The 23,455-nt window shown below is 43.1% G+C and overlaps 1 protein-coding gene across 3 annotated transcripts in view; it reads right to left on the bottom strand.

Moving 5' to 3' along the window:
* Nucleotides 1-23,455, bottom strand: part of PAK1 (p21 (RAC1) activated kinase 1) — a 105,255-nt gene that overhangs the window by 34,510 nt on the left and 47,290 nt on the right. For all 3 annotated transcript variants that reach the window (XM_067533239.1, XM_067533237.1, XM_067533238.1), the window contains exons 2-6: nucleotides 16,678-16,888; nucleotides 11,699-11,799; nucleotides 10,242-10,389; nucleotides 6,207-6,244; nucleotides 501-617 (exon numbers count right to left, since the gene is read on the bottom strand). In XM_067533239.1, the coding sequence (XP_067389340.1) occupies nucleotides 501-617; nucleotides 6,207-6,244; nucleotides 10,242-10,389; nucleotides 11,699-11,799; nucleotides 16,678-16,867 (594 nt within the window). In that variant the 5' untranslated portion in view covers nucleotides 16,868-16,888. The remainder of the gene's footprint in view (nucleotides 1-500; nucleotides 618-6,206; nucleotides 6,245-10,241; nucleotides 10,390-11,698; nucleotides 11,800-16,677; nucleotides 16,889-23,455) is intronic.

The raw sequence follows: 23,455 nt of genomic DNA, 5'->3' as shown, positions 1-23,455 counted from the left end.
GAGCTCCATGTCTGGACTCCTGGAGGCATTAAGCTGCTCCATGTAAAAGAGTTAAGTAATGTATTCCTTCCCCATAGCAAGGGGGAAGTAATTATGGGCATGTCTCCACTTTGAGCTGGGAGTGTGATCAGTTAACATGCTAAAAATAGCAGCTTGGCTGCAGTGGCACATGCAACGGGAAGAGTAAGCGCCCATCTGAGACCACAGACACGTAGGTGGGTGGCTAGCCCTTCTGCCCCCCCCCCCCCCCCGCCCATACTGCTATTTTTAGCACACTAACTCAATCAGAGCTAGCGTGAGTATGTCTCCTCGAGCTGGGAATCACACCCGTAGCTCAAAGTGTAGACAGACCCTGTGACTCTGGGTCACAATATGTTCTCAAGGATGTTCTTGGGGCAGTGCAGCTGTGTACCACCCCTTGCCCAGGGCAGACTAACATTGCAGTCTGTCCCAAATGGTGACATCTGCAGGAAGGGAACAAAGATTGCCAGCTTGCTCACTGATTTTGTGTGCTCAGGTCGTGGAGCTATCACTGGGGGTGGAGCAGCATCGTCCTCGTCATCTTCATCTTCTGAAACTGGTGGTACTGCAGGGGTCTCGGACACAGCCTTCACATTCTGCAGTTTGGTTAAAAGACAAAAGATGTCCTTTGGAGTCCTGGCATTATCGGTTTTTGGGGTTTTTTTAAATCATTTCTCACAGAAATGGAATTAAGCTTCTAACATTTAAGCCCTTTAATCACAAGGGGGATTATTTAAAAAACAGGCTTGACAAGAAACCGTGGTCAAAGTGACAATCTGAGGGCCTAAACCTACAAACACTTAAACCCTCTAGGATATTTATGGAACTATTCACATGAGCACATGGGTATTTGCAGAATTAGGTCATAAAAATCCATGAACCAGGTTTCTTGGACTCCTGCATGCTTGTTCAAACAATCCCTGTTGAATAGAGATGCACACTGGAGGTGTGGGAATCAGGGGGTAATCTGACATGCATTATGTGGCAATGCCTCAATATCAGATATTTCTGGTTGGTTATTGAAATAGTATTGCATCATAAATTACTAGCTAAGACTCTGAACCTGAATGTGCCTGCAGGGAGACTGTTATAAGCTTAACCAACACCTTTCATTTCAAATAAATTTATCACAAGTCCTCACCTAAGAAAAAGACCTGCCCAGAAATTAGCACCAGGTGGGCAGAGAGTTCCACTGGGTATTGTTTGACCAGAGGTGTGAGAAAAAGAGGTAAAGGAGACACACGGAATAAGCAGCTGGCAACTTAACCCTGAAAAAAGCCTAGAGAGATTTGGGGTACTGGCTGGAAAGAGTGGTTTGGGTGCTGTGGACAAGGACACTGCCCCCCGTTTGGTTCCTTCTCAGGGAAACAGGATTTTCTATATTCCTTCTAAATAAACAACATTACATCAATGAAAATCCCAGACTCCAATCACTGACTTCTACACCCAACTGGAACAGGGCCCGGAACTTTGACTAGTCACTCAGCAGGGGTATGAAGTGTCATTGAAGGCCATGAAGCTCTGCACATGGTCAGATCGCAGAATGAGGCTAAGTCAAAACAATACTTTGCTATTTGATTTTTTTCATTACATGAAACCACAAAGCCAGATAAAAGGCACTGCAATTGCACATGACTCTGTGAAGAAACTGATCTTTAGAAGCAGGAAAAGCTCATGTCCACTTCAAAGATCTGTGCCTCAGTTTCTCCTCTTCAAAATGGGGATAATTGTTATGTTCAAGGCACACAAATGAAACTTAGATAAAAAACAAAATACTATTTCTGGAAGGTTGCAATGTAACTATTTTTATTCTCAGAATCCAGAACACCACACAGTAACCAAAATCAGAGATAGACAAAGCAGGCTGCTCCCTCGAACAGAAAGGCAAAATTTGCCCCACCTTGTTCCAGGCTTGTTCTCTGCAGATTGATAAATGATTGTATGCTTCCATACAGAGCCTCCTACCCTCCAAGAAGGATCAGGAAGCATCCCACATCACTCAAAGTGCTAGCTTGCAACGTTCCTCAATGCACCACAATAATATTATTCTCTCATCTGACCAGACTAAGCATTCCAGGAAGGGACTGTCTCTCACTGTATATTTGTAATGACCAAACTGAATTTCACAGGATAGAAGTCAGTTTGATCTAGAGATGTCTCCAAGAAACAGAATTTTGGATGCATATCCAAACTGCATATTTCAGGGGTGTTTGGCGCCTGTGTTTTGGTTGAAGTTGTCTACGTCTGATCTAGTGCAAAGTACATTGCAATTTTAGGTAAGGGGCCTCCGAATTTAGGACTGGACTCAACAACAGTATGTCCAGCTCCCACATGTTATAAAGTTCCTGCAGTGTGGAAATCTGACTTGTTTTTAATCTGGTCTATATGTGCTTAATACCTATGTCCCTGAAAGCAGCACGATTTGTGCATAAAATGTTCCCAAATCAAAGCGACTGGTGGTTACCTGAATATCCAAAGTCACATTATGAAATATACAGGCTCCCCGCCCTGCCAGAAGGCATCCACCTCCATGAGCATTTTTGTCCTGTCTTCTAAACACTGGCTTTACTCCTTTTACATGAGAAATGATGTAAAAAAATTGTTAAACAAAAACACTCAAATTGCTGGATCTGAAAAGTGTCCCATGCAGTAAAATCCAGCTAACCATCTGTGCTGTACTACTAGTGTTCTGTAGGGCTAGTAATTCTCTCTCCAGTAGACTGTTCAGGGTAGGTACCAGACTGACAGATCTGGAGATGGAGAGTTCTTAATTTAATTGCTAGAATGGGACCAGCATAGGTGGTGGCAGCAGCAATGTAAGCTTCTCTCACACACACGTGTCCTGGAAGAGTTAGGCAAGTTGAGTGTATCTGCCATTTTTAAAATTTATACAGGGCCTCCCTTAGCTTGTTGGAAGTCCTATGCAAAGTAAAGCATGAAGACATCTACAACTAGTTCAACCAGTCTGGGCTAGTGGAGAAAAGGTTTGACAGATAGGCAGGCCAGAGATACCTACCATTGGGGGATGCAGGAGGGTTTTAACTCTGCCCACACCCTACTATTGTTATCAGGCACTTGTCATTACTGAGGATGGCAGAACAGGAGAGAGGGAGGGTTCTGACAAATGGGAGGATGTTGATTCCTTCCCTCGGTTTTTTTTAAAACCACAGTGGGGGGGGGGGGGGGGGTGTGTGTGTGTGTGTGTGTGTGTGTGTGTGTGTGTGTGTGTGTGTGTGTGTGTGTGTGTGTGTGTGTGTGTGTGTGTGTGTGTGTGGAGGCGTACAAACCACAGTCGGTCACTGAATGGTGAGTGCTAAGAAGAGATACCCCCCAGAGCAGAGCCCTTTGCTCCACCACATTTGCCATACACCTTCAACCAGTTTGATTTTGAAGAGAGTGGTTCAGTCTCATTACACCACCATCTGTGGCTTCTCTGATATGGCTACTAACTATGGAGCACTGATGGTAGGTACTTTTTGTGACTAGGACACCTGTCCCATTGCAAACTGAACCAAGTCTACCAACCCATTACACCTTGATCATCTAACAGTCATCAGGTGGTAATGATCTGGGACAGATTTGAACAGGGCTCTTAGAGCCATCTTGTCACCCAGCTACAGGTGAAGGTAGTTTTCAGTCCTCAGATTTGTTTTGTAGGGAAGGCATGCTTCAAGTATAGGGGCTGTGTGAGTTTTTCCTCCAGCCTAACAAGTAAAGAGAGAGGCTCACTACTTCTTTCCCAAAGATATTATTGAAAATAGCGACCACGCTTGCGATTAGTACCAAAAAAACCCCTGTTTTTCCAGCAGATTCTCTCTCTGGGACAACACTAAGTGACGGGAATAGATCAAGAGCAGATTGTTAGCACAGCTAACGCATGTTGCTGTGCCAACAAAACAAGCGTTGGCAGACGCACTGCACTGATTTTAATAACCAGAGTAATAAATAACACTGTTCTGGGTGCAGATTAACTTCCTTTGCTCAGTATTTGTTATGGTCTCACCTGCTGAGAAACAAGACTGGCTTGTTCTCACAAACAGAGGGCTGAGATCACTGTGGCCTAGGCACCTCAATATCCTTTCTTACAGTGATACCATATGCCCTAGGTCTCCTACTGCAGCCCCACACTTGCGGGATAGGTGGGGGGAACAGACTCTTCCTTCTTTCTCCTGCAGCTGTCAGACACTGTCCCCTGCACTGACGCTGTGGAAGGTCTGCATGCCAACCCGTTCCATGTTAGGATCAGGGTTGGGCCCAAGCCATGAAGTTTGGATCCAGATCCACACACTTCCTCAAAGTTAGTGGGTAATGGTGAAATCAGATTTCGTGTTGTGGATCAGGCCACTATTGATAGGTTCTATTTCAGAAATACATACAGAATACAATATCTATATGGATCTAAAAAGTCTTTTCAAATCTGAGATTCAGAGTCCTTATTTCTATCTATTTGTAACTGAAAAATAATACACTTCACACTCCCTTCCTACATCAGGGACATAGTCAACAAACAAAAAACAAAATTACTTCTTTCTGATTTTTTTTTTTTTTTTTAAACTTACTATTGATAGAAGTGACACCATAAACTGACTATAATAAGACAGGTGAAAACAAAAGTTCTCTATTTTTCTAGTTTACTTTGAATATTTGAGCATACTTTATGTACAGTCAATTTCACCTTTTCCCTGTATTGTCATTCTCCTGTTCGTGTGGGACAGAAACAGGGACAAAATTAAAAACAAAAAATGCGATTGTAAAACCCACAAAAATTAGCAAGGGGTACTCAGTGGGAGGGGTAGACCCTGAAACTACATTTATTTATTATTTAGAAATAGACTAGATTTAAAGATGATCATATATAGTATCACTTAACAAAACAGTGACTGTATCAAAGTATATATACACACACCCCGATCCACCACAACACATATTTGTCTTCATGCTTTGGGTTCGTTTTTATAGTTTTGATTGTTCAGTTGCCCACTTCCCTAAGTTTTCCTTAGAGCTGGCAGACACACAAATAGGACAATATTAAACCAAAGTTATGTTTGAAAAAGTTAGTACGTTTAACTGACCTTAGTCAGTTAAGTCTCCAGCCTCCCTCATCCATTCAAATGTTATGGGGCACTTCCTTTATCACAATTTAAGTGCCTGATTCTGCAAGGCACTGAAGATTACCCAAGGAGGCTGACTAAAAAAAATTAGTAAGATAAGGCTGCTGATCACCTCACAGAATCAGGTCCCGCATCAACAGCCTGGCAAGATGACAGCTTCCTGCTTCCTTATAAACTGTTTAGCTATGCTAACATTTAAAGTTACAAATGACAGACACGTTTTTACAATCAGAGGAAACAATTCCAAAGGCTTCTTGAAAAGTAAAACTTACTTTGTCTTTACAGGGCAGACCCAAACACAGTTGGACAGGGACATACTACCTCTGGATGAAGAGAAGGCAAACTCATTCCAGATAAAGGTATTGTAGTGAGAAAATACAAGATGGTGATGGAGCTGTTATATTTTTGTGTATTATTTTGTTTAATCCTTTTGAGGGTTTGCTAACTTAAAGTGTACATATACACAAACAGTCCTACAAACAGCAAGACTTTTCAATTGTATCTTCTCAGTAAAAGGATGTGTTGTACGTGTGCTGCAGTGGTTGAAGTACAGGTCAAGAAGAAAGAAGACCTTTCATTTTACTTGCCAAGATTAATTTAGTTAATCATCAACAGTGGTTCACTAATCAGACCTTGCATGCTAATAATTAAATTTGGTTAGATCATAGACATTTTATTGATACCTTTAAAACATACATGGTACACTGATAAAAAGCAGGCTGGCTTTCATTTTCCAGATTATCTTGCATAAGGGAAACTGCTGTTCACTCATACGGAGTACAAAAATAGATCCGCTTCTACAAATGCAGCACTATTCACTAATAAAAATCACTTGGAATATAAAGCAGCAAACTGAACAACAGAGTTTACAGGAAGAGGAAAAGAAACATTTATAGGCCAGAATGACAGATACCCAAGTTTATATCAATTTTTAACATTTAAGACAATTAATATTAGAAGTGAAAGAGAATGTTGACATTAAATATAAAAATGTATTTACAGCTAGTTTTATGTAATGAACATTTTAAACTTAAAATATAAAACAAATGTAAATAAAAGAAACAAAAAGCTTACCAATGTATTTGATGAACTGTAATCCTCTGCAGATTTATCTGTAAACAGAACAGGTACAATTGGAATTATAAATTACTCGTATTGCTGCCCAAGCATGCTAGGCTCTGCACACACAGTGACCGTCACTGCTCCTAAGAACTTTCAAGTTAAACAGAGGATAGGAGAAAGAAAGTATTATCCCCATTTCACAGATGGTGAATCATGGCACAAAGTGATGAAGGAGTCTAAGTGACTTGCCCTGCGTCACACACGGAGTCTGTGGCAGAACCAGGGCTCTACCCAGATCTCCTTGGCCCCAGTACAGTGCCACAGCCACAAGACACCAGCCTGATATACTGACCCCATTAGTACAAATGGAAAACCCAGAAGTGCTAAAAGGTGGTTGTATTTTTTTCCCCAATCTTTGGCCTCTAAAGCTGTGTTTCTCAACCTTTTAAGTAGCAAGTACCCCCTAACTTATTAAAATTTTAATAAGTACCCCAATACTCAATTTTCCATGGGACTTTTTATTTACAGACTAATGTGAGCCATAGGTTGGAAGAAGGGCTGAGTATATAAGGCCATGATATGACAGATGTCAAATCTAGTATGGGTAGGGTTACCACCTTTACACCAGGGGTGTGCAATTCAAGTATGTACCTGGGCTAGAGGTGATGTTGGCCAAAGCTAGGATGCTTTGAGCGGCATGCCAATGCTGGGGAATATAAAGCCCTGCACCAAATTTTTTGCCACAGATTTGAGAGAGACAGAGACAGACAGAGGAAAAGAGGGTAACTGGTAAAATCTGGGGCTGTCATAGTTGTCAATTTCACTGCTCAACTAGAGCAGTGAAATTGACATGTTTTCTGGGCTCTGGGTTTTGGGACAGGGAGGGGGGCTGCCACCTGGCAAGTTGCAGGCGGCTGCTACCTGGCTGCCAGCCCAGGTGGTGGGCGACTGCCACCCAATCCGAGCTGGGGCAGAGGAGGTTTCTGCGCCAGTGGGACCCATGGATGTGGGCAGGGGGCTGCTGCCCCTTCTTGAAGCCAGGGTGGCTGTCCTTCAGCTTGGAACCGGGGCACGGGTGGCTGCCATCCAGCTGCGAGCTCAGCTCGCAAGATGCAGGAGGCTGCCCCGGGCTCCCACTTGGGAGCTGGGACCCAGTGGGAAGCAAGAGGCTGCCGTTTGCCTTCCCCAGAAGCTGGGTGCTGCCACCCACCTCCCATCCCAGAACTGGGACCTGGCAAGAAGCCGGCGGCTGCCACCTACCTCCCTCAAGCGCTGGTGGCTGCCGCTCGCTTCCCATCTGGGAGCTGTGACTAGGTGGGAAGCAGGGGGCTGCTGCACATCTTCCACAAAAACCAGTGGCTGCCGCCCGCCTCCCAGCTGGGAGCTCTGACCTGGCGGAAAGCAAGCTGCTGCAGCCTGGCTTCCCCAGAAGTTGCCAGCTGCCGCCTGCCTCCCCTTTACTCTGTTTTTCCCGAGATACCCCCTGCCTATGTCTTGCGTACCCCCAGGGGTAAGTGTAGCACAGGTTGAGAAACTATGCTCTAAAGGATGCAGAGTTAGCAGATGATCGTGAAAAGTTTAGCACTTAATAAAAGGGAGGGGGGGTGGAGAGGCAGAGTACTGTGAATCAGGCTTAAAATACGGTTTCATATGTAGATATTCCATGTTTTTGTCCCACTATTAACAGAACACCTGTTGCTCTAAAGCAGGGGTGGGGAACCTTTTTTATGTGAAGGGCCTGATGGTGGCCCTGGCGGCGGGGGAGAATTCGGCAGCGGCGCGGTTTCACAGCGGCAGCAGGGTTCCGTGGGGGGCGGAGGGCACTGCCCGCCGCCAAAGTCCCCCCGCCGCCGAAAAGGGACAAACGGCGGCACGGTTTTCGGCGGCAGGATTTTGGCAGCGGGCACTGCCCCCCCACGGAACCCCGCCGCCGCCGAACTCCCCCCCGCCGCCAGGTCCAGAACAAATCATTTCACGGGCCGGACGTTCCCCACTCCTGCTCTAAAGAGTCCAGAAATGCTTTCCAAGACATACATGTCACTTCACCCAGCACTGGAATGAGCCACCACCAGAAGCGTTTGATGGGAAACAAGCCCGTGACCTTTGGCTCCAAAAGCCTATTCCTCTACCAAATGAGTTAAAGCAGAGGTTCCTCCCAACCTGTGGCCCACCGGGGCTTTCAAAGTGGCCCGGAACTCCCCTCCCGTTAGCTGCAGAAGGAAGCCACTGCCTAAGGACCCAGGCGGAGCGCGTTTCCGCAGGGCTAAAAGACCAGTGCAGTGTCCTTGCTGTAGCCAAGGGGATGGGAGATCAGCGCTCCCCTCCCCCTGGATATAGCAGGGAGTATGGCAAAGCGCTCTGCCTGGGTTCCTATGTGCTGGGGTCCCTGCTGGAGCCAGAGGGAAGGGAGCACTGATCTCCCATCCCCCTGGCTGCAGAAGGAAACCACTGCTTAGGGTCCCAGGTGGAGCATACGGGGCTACAGGACGCGAGCGGTTTCCCTGCTGCAGCCATGGAGAGGGAAGACCAGCGAGGAGGCAGCCTCTTCACTGAACTCCTTCTGTCTGGCTGCAGTGGGGTGGAGGGTCTGTTGGCGGAGACTGGTGGCTCTTCAAGGTTGTACAAATTACATCTGTGGCCCTAGAGCCAAAAAGGTTGGGAATCACTGAGTTAAAGGATTAACTCCATTAGCTAGTAGCAACTGCAGGTTCTGATCCTCTATCGGGGTGCCCAACCTATGGCCCGCAGGCTATATACGGCCCACCGTCACATTTCAGACAGCCCCCAGTCTGCTTCAATACAATACACAACAAACAACAGCCAATACATTAGCATTTTGTCATGATGTTTACATCATTTTAGTTTATACAAGTGTGTAAATAGACAATATTGTACATAGAAACAACCTATATACACACACAAAGCAAGCTGAACTTAAAATATAAATCAGTACAGGTGACTTTAGATCTTATTCAAATACGTAGGGCTTGGTTTGGCCCACACATGGTTGTGCTTAGATTTGTGTGACCCTCCTGTGTAAGGTTGGGCACGGCTGCTCTATGTAAATCAGCCCCTACTATGGGCGCTCTACATGTAGCCAGGGCCTCAGGCAGGCTTTTCCAGAAGGGTAGAAAATGACAGCAAGCCAAAGCCTGTGCAGAAGCACTCAAGACACCAAAGGACTGAGTCCAGAGCACAAAAACAGGAGCAGGGGAAGCTCGATTACAAATTCCAAGACATTGCTTGCATCCGTGACCAGTTTTGAAAAGAGGCCCCGGAGCCATGACTTCCCCAGCCCCCACCTCACTGAAAGGCTTCCACAGAAATGTATAAATCATTTCAAATCCAATTAAGTTTAAGAGAACATGAGGCTATTTTTCAAGATTCCTGACTTTTTTGAGCTGCTACCCATGAGTGATCTATGGCTTGGAACGTATCCAGCTTCCTCACATGCCAAAAAAGGTTTCTGGAGGGAATTAGGTGTGACACAGGTTAGCGAGCTCCCCAAGTAGGTTGCCACCTGTATGATAACAAACAGGAAATCTAAAACTCTGCAACCATAAGGGGGACAAATTCCCTGCCCCAGGTGTAAGAAGGTGCAATCCCCAGGAGCTACGTTTTAGGGCCCTGTGCTTAAGACACCTTCAACATAGTGCACACAATGCATCCCTCTTTAGCAGAATTTAGCTGCCCTCTTACTAAAGGAACTCTCTGACTGGGAACAGAACCCTGAGCACCATGATCTGCCTATTGGTTTCCATGTGTTGGTTTTAGCCCATAAAGCATTATGTGTTTTGGGACCTGCCCAGCTTACAGACTTCCTCATTCACAACTGCAGCCGTTTGGCAAAGGGATTAAAGGAGACCCTCGAGTTGGATTTCAAAGGAAAGGGGCTGCTGGCAGAGCAGAAGAAAATCGCATTTCCTCTGTCAAAACATCTCTCAAGGTGTTTTGGCATTTTGTTTTGGTTTTTTAATTTTCAAAAGATCACAAGAACTTATCATGGAGTCAAACTAAGTAACAGAGAATCGGAGATTTACCACATACCTGTGAAACTCATGTACTTCTGACTGTTGGAGGTCTTTTTGGAATTGTAGAATTCTAGCACATCTAACACTGCCTGGGGATTTTTCTTCTGCTCCGATTTGGTGATGTTGGAGGTCTGCAGTAACCGAGCCCACTGCTCTGGCATACCCTGTTTGAGACATTCGGAGCAGTTATCACCACAGTCTTGGATGCAGTCTACAATCAGCCTAAGGTTGGTTAAAATATATTGTTACGCATTTAGTTCAGCCACTCAGTTTCTGCGATTTTTCATTGCACGTGGGAGGTTTCATTGGATTAAAACCTTTCCATTGTCCAACAGCCTAGGTTTGAAATGAAAGTCTTGATACTGCAGTCCAATCTACACAAGCGAATGCTCATGCGGAGTTTCACTAAAGACAGCAGGCTCTGAATAGCCCCATAGCTCTGAATCCGAAAGTTCAGATCCATTTCCCAAAGATCAAAAGAGGAAGGGGCAGACCCAGTGCTGTGGTTCAGGAAAGTCTTATACGCAATGTAAGAAATTTACTGTTTTTTGACTAACCATTTGTAAGATGACTATAGTGGTCATTTAGATTGTAAGTTTTTTTACAACCTTTGTACAGCACCCAGCATTACGGGGCTCTGATCCTGATTTAGGCTTTTTGGTGCTATCGTAATGCAGTATTTCGAGAGGCACCAAAGTCACCTTTTGGCCCAGCACTGGTTGTGACTATATAATAATTCTAACAGCTTCTTATGGAATTTCCCCCAAATATTAAAAACTGAATTTCAACACAGAAACGTGGCTTTAAGCCAAAAGGGAAATAAAATTTGGCACCTACATCTGTCAACCTCACGAAAGACACGGAATAATTTGGTATTACTGTTTTTCATACCAGCGTGCTCTGGACTGTACAAACTGGCCTCAAGCCAGGGCTCCTCCACCTCTACAGCTAGTCCCATTCAAGAACAGATTGGTGGATCTGCTAGTCAGATGTGACAAACTGTTGCACCTTGGTTAGCTCAGGAGAGTCTCAGAGGCAGCCATACAAGCTACTACTGTAAGCAAGACTATAGCGCAGCCGTCCCCCCGGTATCTCGCATATCAGTAAAAGGGATAATGTGAAATAGCTGCCATTAGTCTTCGGAAAGCACATGCCGTGTTTGTGGGGTGTTAGCTGCTTTCTAAAGGAGAGGTCTGGAGCTCAGAGAGACATAGCTGTGTCAGGGACAGATTCACCTTTTCTGTTGTCCTGGCTCAACAATACAATAAAGGTGGCTCAGTCTCCACTTCATCCAAGAACAGGTAGTAAAAAAACTGGCCCACAGACCACCTTTCTGGAATGTATGGCTGCAAGGTTCAACAAACCGATGATCATTGTGGTCCCTTCTGGCATTACTATAAAAGATGAATATGTCCCAGCTCCGCTAATGATTAAGTAACTGTGTAATCCTCTTTTCTCCCCCAAATCATTTACCGTGAATTCTCCTGTGACAGCATCAAATCCAACATGAATTGTGTGTTCAAAATCCGAAGGGAGGGAAATTTCTGGCCGTTCTTTCTCCTTCTTTTTATTGGCTGCACATGAGAGAGAGAGAGAGAGAGAGAGAGAGAGAGAGAGAGAGCGCATTAAGAAAAAACAAAACTTCCATGGCAGCTCTCAGTACGTCCTCTGCAACCAAATCCACATAAAAAATATCTATGATCTGTGGCAATGTGAGAAGGATTCTGACCCCATACGGATAAAGATTTACAGTTATGGGACAATCCTATTCTAATCAGCATTCCTGATGTTTGCATTTGTAATCTACACAGGGCTTGGAGAGGATGAGAGCTCTGATGAATAGTCAGCACACATATGGGAGTGACTCTCACGCAGTTTATATTTTCCAGCTGCTATTTTGTCAACTGCAAAACTAATGCTATTCAGCTAGAGGCAGCCATTGTTCCCCAAAGTATTCATAGCACCAAAATGAAGGTTTGAAAGACACCCACCTACCCTAAACGCCACCATTTTAGCACATTATATTGCAAATATGTATGGTGCTTTCCAAGTTTAATCGGATAGTCATATTTGAGTCCTGTGCTCATAAAGCTAGATTGTGCTCTCAGTTACACCCATAAAAATCCAGAGTAACATAATAGAGGTCAATGGAGTTACTCCACATTTATAATATACTAGTGTAAAAGCAGAATGAGGTCCACAGCCTTAAGGGTTTGTCTAAAACTGTTACGTCCTTGCTTTTTTAAGTGGAGAGAATGTTAAATAGGGACAGCTTTGGAGAAGGGAGAGAAGGACAGATGGAACTCTGGGAGGAGCCCACACAGGGAGGGAAGCTAGGAGGAACCAGAAGCATCTTCTGGTTAGCAGATGTTGAATATCTGTAGCATGCAGGCCATCCAAAGAGGAAAGGCATTTACAAGGAAGCTGCAGGCTGCCAACATGGAGAAGGAAAGTGAGACAAAGGGATACCGAGAAAGCCAATAGATCAACACTCTAAGACAAGTAAAACCATATGATTGGATCCCATTGCATCACTGAATGGGTGTGTGAACTAGAGTGTTAAAGAATGTTAGAACATTTACTACCTAGAATTCATGGCACAGAACTTTTTGACTTCTACATTTGGACCTACTGAATGTCAGGATATCATGCTGAATACTTAAACTCTGCATCTATAGCGATACAACTTTTCACTAATCAACATCTCCAGCATCCATTTTCAAACAGCAAAATGAGCAAGTCAACCTTTGCTCCAATGATCGCAGTTACTGCTTTCAAATTCATATTAAATACAAAAATGCATATTCAAGAAGCCTCAATAAACAGGGCTGTAGCTTGGATAAGCCTCAGTTAAACTGAGTAGTAAACAATATTTTCAATAATGAATTAAATAATTTAATTGCATCTACTACATTAAAAATTCATCGTTCTCTCTCAATACCCAGCTCTCATGCAGAGATTAAATCAAGGATAAAGCTATATTTGCTCATTTATAGTAAAAATGATTGTGCTCGGTATACATACTGACTTGAATTGTAATTTTTGTTCAGAATCTCACGGTTCTTTTGGTGTCCACATAACTTAAATGAGTAACCATATGATCTTATGGCTCTAACACTGCTCCTTCCCCAAAGCATCTGCTTCCTACTGCTTTTCAAGCTCACCTGTTATGTCATGTCATGTCTCAAATTAGATTATAAACTCTTTGGGGCAACCACCAACAACCAGATTCTAATCTCACTTCATTTGTGCTATTCCTAATTGATGTGAGCAAAATGAGAATCTCAAGCCCCACCTACATTTTTCTATTTGTCCAGTAAAGCCCCTAAACACAATTTTGGAGGCAGTAAAAATAAAATTAACTGCTTCAAGAAATGCTTAAACATGCTTTATGATTCTAAGGCTATATGAGCTTGATCAAACCTGCGAAACAGATCTCAAAGCGTAAATGCATTAAAATATTAAAATTGTAATTGCTTTTCATAGAAGATACTGTATAATCACAGAATGAGGTATAGGCTAAGAAGGATTTGATTTAAGGACACTGCCAGCCTTGCTCTACACTTTAATCCCACTTTATAGTCTTTATGGACACCTTACCCTGGGCCTTGTAATGCTACATATGGGACAAAAGAAAACCTTTTAGGCATTTCAAAGAAAAATAGTCTTCCTAGAAACATCCATCTATTGTTGATTACCTTTATTCCTCAACCTTACAGTCTAATGAGGTATTAATGGAAATAAAGTAAACTGAAATGTAGGCTTGAAAAATTTCAGTGAGTGGCCGTCATTGCATTGTCACAATGAATCTTTCATAAACTAGCAAGTTTTTCTGTAATATGCCAGATGCCGGGAGATAAGTCCCTCAGACAAAGACAATAATTATCTCTTGATGCAAGAGGGATTTACTAGCTCAAAACCCTTGGTTGAGAATTCCAAGACAATAGTAGTTTTTCCCACTGACTAATGATGTGCATGCTCCCAAGATATACCCACAACTCTCACTGAAGACAAAGAAGTTCTGGACCAGCACATCTAGGCATGAGGCCCCTTCTCTGTTAAGTCTATATCCTCTTAAATATTAGAATTTTTATGTCAGAAGCTGTATTACCCAGGATTCCATAATGCTACCAGACTCCCACAATGGAAAAGCTAGCAACACAAGACTATAGCTCTAAGGCATTGTAAATTGGAGCTTCAACAGGGACAACTCCAGATTCACCCAAGGAAACCTCCAAGTCATCTTACAGCCTATTCCTGAGCCACTGGACAAATCAACAGAAACACTTCTTACGCTTCTGGCATTTCAGTAGGTGGTGCTACCGTAGCCAGACAGCAGTCACAGCACTGCAGAGGAGAAACCATCACCAAATCTTACATTCAGCTCATTTAATTAATGAGGTTCTCTGATAATGTGTTTTATGTGACTCGCTACCAAAGTATTTGCCAGTTTTGCTTTCTGCAGTCCTCAATTTATAATATAAATAATAATCTAAAGTCCAATATTATTGGTCAGGCCTGGTCCTGAATATTCCAGGGCTGTGCAGTCTTTATGTAGTTCCAACAAAGTAGCGATTAGATCCTACTGAATTAACCCTTCTTTTACTCCAGTCAACTCAGTCACCAAACTGTAAGCCTTAAGCAAGCTGGGTTCTTGAAATAAAATTAGGAGATTCTCTAAGGTTGATCAGCCGATGGATATTCTATTGACAATTCATCAGCACTACATGTCAGGAGTGTGGTAGCCAGCCAGGGGTTACTAAAATGAACTTACATATCAGTCTGTCGGTCTTCCTGCCAGGAGACAGGGTGAAAATGTGGCAATCAGGCTAAATGGCCTCTAACAGAGGCAGCAGGAGAAGGCTGCCACTCTGGTTTGGGCAGGTGCATTGCAACAGAAGTATCTTCTGGCCTTGGCAATGGTTCTCTTTTGCCCAACTGTCTACCATGTCGGAAAGTCTACAAGAAGCCAACATCCACTAAAGCCAGTGGGGGTCTGCTCATTGACTTCATTGCCTTACTGCTGTTTGTTGGTAGAAAAGAACTATGTATCGGTGCTCGGATACCAAACATTGTGCTTACCATTATGTACATAGGGGGGAGAGAAATCTGGGCCAGTTAAAAAAAAAAAAAAAAGTTGATGATACTTTATTAAAGTTTGAGAGTATGAAAAGGTAATTGAGGGATAGGAAAGAGCTACAGACATGTTAACATCCAAGTCTCATTTTCACCAAACTGCATGTGAACTGACACATTTCTAACCAAGGGCTTTGCATTTATGTTAGCTGTACCTCAATGGCATCATGCATCCTTAATATAACTGCACCACCAGTGGAGTTGGCACTATAAGAGATATGAATCTTTCCCCTTCCCAGAGCAAGTTAAATAGAGCAAACAATAATTAAGTTACACTTAGGCCACAGATTTATGATTAGTCCTTTCCTTCTAGCAAAAATTTAGGAGCCTGACTCCTCACTGACACAGTGAAAATGTACATACCTCTACATATAAAAATTAGAGAAAAATCTATTTATCTAGTGCCCAGATGCTGTGACAACGGACACTATAAATCCTTAAAAAGAGACAAAGATGTAAATGTAAAACAGATTAAATAGAGATATAAAAGAAAGCAGCACAGATTAAGGAGTGGAGAATTTCTTGCATCATTGCAACTGATTCATGTGATAAATGTACCAACTTCAAAATATACTAATGGTAGAAATTAAAATTGCATGTACAGTAACATCAGTTGTCCCTTATTCCCATCTTGCCTATTACATTCCTTATTATAGCTGAAAGAATTCATTCAACACAAGTTAATGTGCAAGATGTTAGGGATAGATTATTTTTAGCAGTGGACAATGTCAGATCCAAAATTCTAAAATAGAATAAGATGACAAAGTCTCATCTTAGACATGAAGTTCTTCAGGGCAAGGACCACACAGCAACATGTGACAGGACTGGAAAGAAAAGGTCTTTTGAGCACACTTGCACTCTTCCAGCCTGCTGTCAGTTTCACCAAAACAGAGGGCCAGCAGCTCCTTCAGGTGGCCCCTCTGCAGTGGTTGCAAAAACTAAGGCCAACTACCTCCTCCCCTGAAAAAAAAATAAATAAATAAAAAAAAAAACTCACAGAACTTTGGAAAGACAGCTGGGACAGGCCCTAAGAACAGGGACATTCCCAGTTTTCAGGGATATATTCACTGTAATCTCTCACACACGATCAACAGATTAAAAGAGGGAATGGGTGGTTTGTGGGAGTAGCAGCAATTTTTAGGAAAACAGATACCCAGTTAGCCACTACAGGCAGCCCATATTCCTAGTATGGCCAATACAATTTTATGTGAAATATTAGACCTTGTGAACAATCCTCTAAATTCTGAAGAATCATTAACATAATTCCCCAACAACGTGCAGAAAGGAAATCTATAGTAAAGATCAAAATACTGTACTTTTATCTCCTGGCAATATAGATCGGTAAAATCGGTCTCTCTTTTTCTTTTCTTCAGGGTTCGGAGGCAAAGGTTTTGAGCCATGGTTTAAAGTCCCAGTGTCTTTGCTTCCAGATCCAATCATAGTGCTGGTATTTCTCATTGGAGGGGCTGGCGGCTTGTCTTCGGTTTCAATACCATTGTTGGACATCTTCAGCAAAAGCAGCGGTTACTAGGATCAGGGGAAGAAAAAAGAATCACTTTTGTGAATTTTCTAATACAGTTGCAAACTGATCCTTCAAATGAATTGTGCATCAGCTTTGTCTTTTAGTTTATGTTAATGGTCTGCAAATAAATTTGCAGAAGAAATTTCTTCTGGGGGCCAATGCGTGGTCCCACTAAAATTGATGACAAAATTCCCATTTATTCATTAGCCATTAGGATTTGGCCCTCAAACATAACTATGTGATCAAAATTATTTCCCATACAGAGGCAAAGTTTAAAGTTTCTTTCAGGGTTATTGATCATCGTGTACAGCTGTTTTAAGGGTATTTCATGTCATTGAGCTGGTAAAATAAAACTAGACAACCCCGCCCTCACACACACAGTAATTCTTCATGTAAATAATACTTACAGTGCAGATTTAAAAACAAAAGAAGCTACTATACATGCAGAATAACCAATTAGGAGTACAATTAATTCAACCCTCTCACCAAGTGAGAGCAAAGGCAATTTTTATACAGTGAAATTGCAAACAGAGCTGGTTGAAAAACACTGAAAAATTTTCACTGAAAATTCAATTTCTGACCAACTCTAGCTGTAAAACAAACCAATCCTATTTCACAGAATAAGCAGATAACTTACCAAATTTCACAAACAATAAAAAAAAGTCTCTCCTGAGTAGAGTCCTTTTATTTGGTAGCAGGTTCTGTCACTAGGAAAAGCCCATCTCCAAAAAGTGATAAAATCAGAGCTAAGTTAGTTTATAACTTCCAAATCTCTGAGCTGCTCCTCCAGATGACCCACGCAGGGACACAGCTAAAGTGACCCAGATTGAGAAGCCATATTCCAGCAGGGGGCTTTAAAATATCAAAGCAGAACTTCATTGATTAGTCTGACAGTTGCAGCAGAGCCTGAGGAACACTTTCAAGAGAGTCCTTAAGGTCCTAATTTCAAGAAATACTGGCACTCTGCACCTCTGCAAATCAGGTACTACAGCTAAGTTTTCAAGAGTGGCCACTGATTTTGTATACCTCCTGATGGACACTGTAAAATGGAGACACCTTGCATCACTGAATTCAATGAGACCATAGCAAAGGCAGGTTATTATGCCTGACCTAACATATTTAACTTAGAAGAGGTGGCTCCATAACAAGTTCCTATCCAGTGTCAGTGCTCCTAGAAATGGAGTTTAATTAAAGATTCCCATTGAGGCACTGATTTGAATGTTGGGAGTAATTTCTGACAGCCAGGTGGGGGGCTTTTCAGCTTTCCACTTGTCTGGGTGTTTTCTGGCATCTACCTCATGCCATCCCCCGTTATTCAGGTTACTGGCCATCAACCCCATGCCATTCCCCAGTGTGAAAATGAGGAGGAGGAAAAAGGAAGCTGACAACTGGAGTATGCAGAGACCAGGAGCTGCATAAGAAGTTTGGGGAATTTGTTTTGACACAAACTAAAATGCACCAGTAACTTTGACAGCCATTGGTGGGTAAATATCCTGTTTGACATGAAAACACCCGAGACCAGGCTTACACTGAGCTGTCTTGCGTACAGCAACATCACTGCTGCCTATAAAATTAGCAGCTCATAAGGATGCAACTGAAATAGACAAAGGCCAGATCTACACTTACCTTGAAATTCGGCGGCAGTCGACGGGAGTTACGCAAGCTACGAAGAATAGCTTGCATAATTCCCGTCGACTTCGTAATTCCTCTTCTAAGCAGTGTCTTCACTGCACTGCACCACTCGAGGGGGTGGTTTTAATGCGTCGATTTCCGGATCGATTGAGTGGGTCTTCACTGACCACTCAATCGATCCGGATAGATTGATCTGATGGCGGCAAATTTGCCGCCATCAGTGAAGACATACCCAAAGGAACAAGAACAAGCTGCCACGCAGAGTCACTAAAGAACTCCTGTGTTCACGGCATTAACACACCTATGATCAGGAGGAAGCAAGTTACTAGGAGGCAGCTAGACAAATATAGCAGCAGAAAGAGAGAGATGGGGAAGGTAACGTCAATAGCTGCACACATGCGAAATGCCACCCCTCAGGAGTGTCACGGCTGCCACTCTCCTGCTCATCTCAGGTCAGTAACCGTTGGGAGGGAGTGACCAAGGTTTCCCCTGCAGTTCAGACTCTTGGCTACTAGGAGCTAGTATCAGGCCTGCTGAGCAGACCGGCAAAACTGCCTTCCCACTGACTCCTCTCCGTTGTGGTGCCTTACTGCAGCACACTGCCAGGGAACAGTGAGAAAGAAGAGGCAGCGAACATCAGCTGTCACCTTCCCTCACCCATCTCCTGCCACCTTGGAAGGGACACAGGACCAGAGGGATGACCAAAAGAAACCGGGAAGGAAATTGAGGAGAGCTCTGCAGAGAGACAACAGACCATGGAAGGGACAGGGCTAGTCTAAGCAGTTAGGAGAAAGGTCCATATGGTGGCAAGGAGAGAGAGAGAGAGAGAGAGAGAGAGAGAGGGTGGTGGAGAGAAGGAAAGGGTGAGAGAAAAATGAAGTTAAAAATAGGGGAAGGAAGGTCTTGTGGCTAATGTTTAAGACTGGGAGACAGGACTCTGCCACACACCTGCTGTGAAACCCTGGAGAGGTCACTTCATCACCATGTGCTTCAGTTTCCTCATATATAAAATGGGAATGGTCCCCTCCTCACAGGTAAATGGAAGCACTTTAAGATGGGGCTATATGAGTGCCAGTTATAGCTATTTTATTAAATGAGGGGAAACTCAGATGATCATAAAATGCTCACTCACCTTACGCACGCCACTGGGTGAAGAATGTCGCCCAGAAAGCTACATAGCCCAATGGTGGATAACCGTTTTCACACCTATTTGAGAACTCAGTTTTGCAACTCTCACCTAGGCAACACACAGTGGATTCTTCCCCTCACTCAAGCCACCCAAACCCTTCCTCAGGATTGCCACACACAACATCTAGGATTGTTGTATTAAAGTCTATACTTCCCCCAGCCCACACACAACATGTATGGTTAGCCTCTTTCTTCCCCACAACATTTGGAGGGGGAGAGACACTCCAAGCCACAGGTTTATAGGGTTTGCTTCAGTATTGAAGGTCTCAGCCTCTTCCACGGCTTCTCCAGGGACTTCCTGGGAAAGCCCTGCAAGTTCCAGCAGCTCAGTCCTACTGAGCTCTCGTCGGCCATGTTCCACATGCATACACCTAAGCTGGTGTTTTCAAAGAACTTCGGTACACCAGCCTGGGATGTTTACTTGCCCGAAACTGGGAACAATAAAAAAAAAAAAAAAAACACCCTACCCATTTTGAAGTCAAAAGATGAAAATACAGACCACTGTCAATGGGACTGGGATTCTAAACATACACCATTGTCAGCATCCTTCTAAGCCAAAGTCTCTCAAACTGGGGTTTGTGAGGTTATTATGGGGGTAAGGGTGGCATGGCATGGGCGGTTATCACTTTTTGGTGGAAGGGGGTTGTCACAGCCTGAAATATTTTCAGAGAGGGTCCCAGCAAAAAAAAAAAAAAAAAATGTTTGAGAACCCCTGCTCTAAGTTCATATTTTGCACGGTAGGTAGGGGTATTCTGATTAGCATGAGTTATTCTGAATGTACCAGGCAGTCTCCCCATCAAAGGGCAGCATCCATGCAAACTGTTTTCTTACCATGATAATCTGTAGCCGACTCACTGTCCCTTCCATCTTTAAATATAAAGGAGCTGCCTTATTTTCATTTTACTTGAATTCCAGTAGCACCAGCAAGTACTTGCCTTCAGCAAACCACCATAAATTCAGAGCTCCATTACACCAAAGTGAGTCACTGAATAATCTCAGCAAATCAGATGGATAAAAGCCAGTCAAAGTAACACCAAGCAACCTAATTTCCCTTACTTTTCACAAGGCTAGGATTGTCCTGTTTGCAATGGTAGAACACTCCACAAGAAACTGATTTTACATTTCAATGGAACAACAAACAATAATGGAAATGTAATTACATAGCAAATGAACCTTTCAGCTGAGGTTAGATGAGGGACCCATTTTAGATACAGATACAATTGTGCTCAATTACCATATATTAAAATACCAGCACTCAGACCAAATTCCACAGTCACCACTACAAGGGCATCTCCATTGTCTAAAGCTATTGTTTCTGTGGTCACTCTGGAGCATCAAAAGTCAGAAGAACCATATGGTTCATCACACAGCAGTCCTGAAAATACATTGTGGTATATCATAAGAATAATAAGAAACATCTGTGTGCCATGAGTCCAACACACAATTAGTATCTGCACTCTTGAAAACCATTCTTTTACCTTTTCAAATCAGTTATCAGCTAAACTAAATTAACCCAGTGGCCCAATACACATTCAGTGAGCCATCTGTATGTCCTAGCCGTATGAATGTTATGTAATTATGAACGGGAGGGAGGTGATCCAAGAGACCATCTCTCCAACACAGATGGGAAGAACAGCATATCAAAAGAGCAGAATTTTACTATTAACAGGTGCATAAGAATGGTTTCCGGAACCCCACATCTAAAATTACCTAGACAGATTTGTAATTTTTCCCAGTTTGTTTTAAGTAGATATAGGCCCAAACCAAAAGTTCGCATCTGGAGTGGAATTTTCCTAAGCTTTGGGGGTGGTTTGGACCTTAACTCTAATATTAAACGTATATACTGTTTGGGTCAGGATCTGTCTCTTACTACGTGTGTTTATAGGGCCTAGTACAGTGTAGCTCGGATCTCAATTGGTGCCTCTAGGCTCTACTCTAATCTAAATAAAAAGTCATAGATTTCCCCCAATTAAAAACAAAATAAGACCATCTAATAGAAATGCTACACTAAACATTTATGGTATGCAAGTAAATGTTTTCCTTTGGAAAGCCAAGTCATTTAAAGTTGATGTTCACCCCACTGAACATCAAGCTGGGTTATAATTTCTTGTATTATTGTGCATAGTCACTTGTAGTATTTTTCTTTAGCAAAACTAATTGCTAAAGAGAAAGCAATTAGAAAAAAAAATCAGTATTATATCTGAAATCTACCCTCAAGTAGATGCCATAAACATAACTATGTCCAGTGCATACTGATTGCTGGAGTCAACAGGAAACTCAAGAGCCATTTATAATTCATGCAGTCTGGGAAGACAATGACTGAGAATTAGGAACTATAACGTCTAGATGAAATAAACTATAGTAAAAAAAAAAAAGTTAGCTCAGCAGTTACTCTCTCAACAAGGACAAAAATTTAATTGCTTCTGAAGCATGGTTTTTCCACTGTTACCATGACTATTGGTCATCTTGACCAGATCCCAAAACAAAGAAGTCTTAACTGTCATCATCAGCCTGGTTATGCATTTTACCTGTGTCTCAACATTCCTCTGATCCAAAACAGCATAACTGATCCTAGTTAACGAGTACGCACACTAAAATCTCTTTCATCCTCCATGTAAGACCAATTGTCCTACAACTAAGGTAGTAAAAAAGGGGGGCAAACATTGCATTGCTGTGACACATACTGTGCTGGGATGCTATAAGCAGAAAGGATTCCCTCCAGATGTGTCATGCCCTTGCCAGAATCCCAATGAATCATCACATGGAGGTTGCTTGCCTGATATTAACACAGGAAAGATACACTCACTGAGCTGTTTTACTCTCCACCAACACTCAAGCACACCCCTGTACTGCGAGACAATTAAGCTGTATGGTACCTTAGGGAAAAAGAGCACAGAATGCCTCCTGGAGTTGTCTGGGCAAAGCAGCAGGGTGTCCGTTTCCCTTGGCAATCACATGACTATGGATGGCCAGGTGGGAGGACGGACAAGGAGAACACAGATGGTTCTCACAGTTGTGGAAGGACGGACAACAAACTGTAGATTATAAAATAGAAGGTAATTACCAAGGCCTTAATATAGAGCCAGATATTGTAGTATTTAAGTGCTATGCAGAGGTTGCCAATAAGTCAGCCACCATCAATACATGATCCCAGACTCAGAGTTTACAAGTGAATCAATTTCATATAAAGTGAAAAGGATTAGACGTTTTAATGAAAATGCTAGCCAAGTAGAAACCAATGAAGTTGTGTCTCACCCTCCCTCATGCCATTCTAAAAGAGTTAACTGTTTCTACATTACATGCATTTTTGATCATTCAAAATAACTTTAATTTTCAATAGAATACATCTGCTACAATAGAATACTCTCAATAGAATACATCTGCGCGTGCATCCGTCTGTCCTTTAGAGTTACAGTTACTGGCATGGGATGGCATTGACACGCACCCTTACTTCTTCACTGCTGGTGGTGATGGCGCTACCTTCAAAGCTGGGCATCCGGTCAGCAGCCGCCAGTCTCCAGCCACCCAGCTCTGAATGCTGACAATGTCCAGGGCCGGCTTTAGGGAAAATGGCCCCCTGGGCAAAAGGAGAAGGGGGACAATTCCCCATACAGTGACCTTCACCCACGACTGGGGAGCAATGGGGGAGGAAGCAGGGGGATGTGCAGAGCTTCCTGCAGCAAGGGAGGTTCCCGGAAGTGGGTCTGACCCCAGGAACAGCCGGGGGGGAAATGGGGGAGGAGAGGCAGTCC

This window comes from Emydura macquarii, unplaced genomic scaffold (assembly GCF_026122565.2).
Source record: "Emydura macquarii macquarii isolate MOO-44397 ecotype Brisbane River unplaced genomic scaffold, CSIRO-AGI_Emac_v2 contig_3328, whole genome shotgun sequence".
NCBI classification, from domain to species: domain Eukaryota; kingdom Metazoa; phylum Chordata; order Testudines; family Chelidae; genus Emydura; species Emydura macquarii.
The sequence above is the reverse complement of the archived record's forward strand: the minus strand, read 5'-3'. Positions and strand labels throughout refer to the sequence as shown.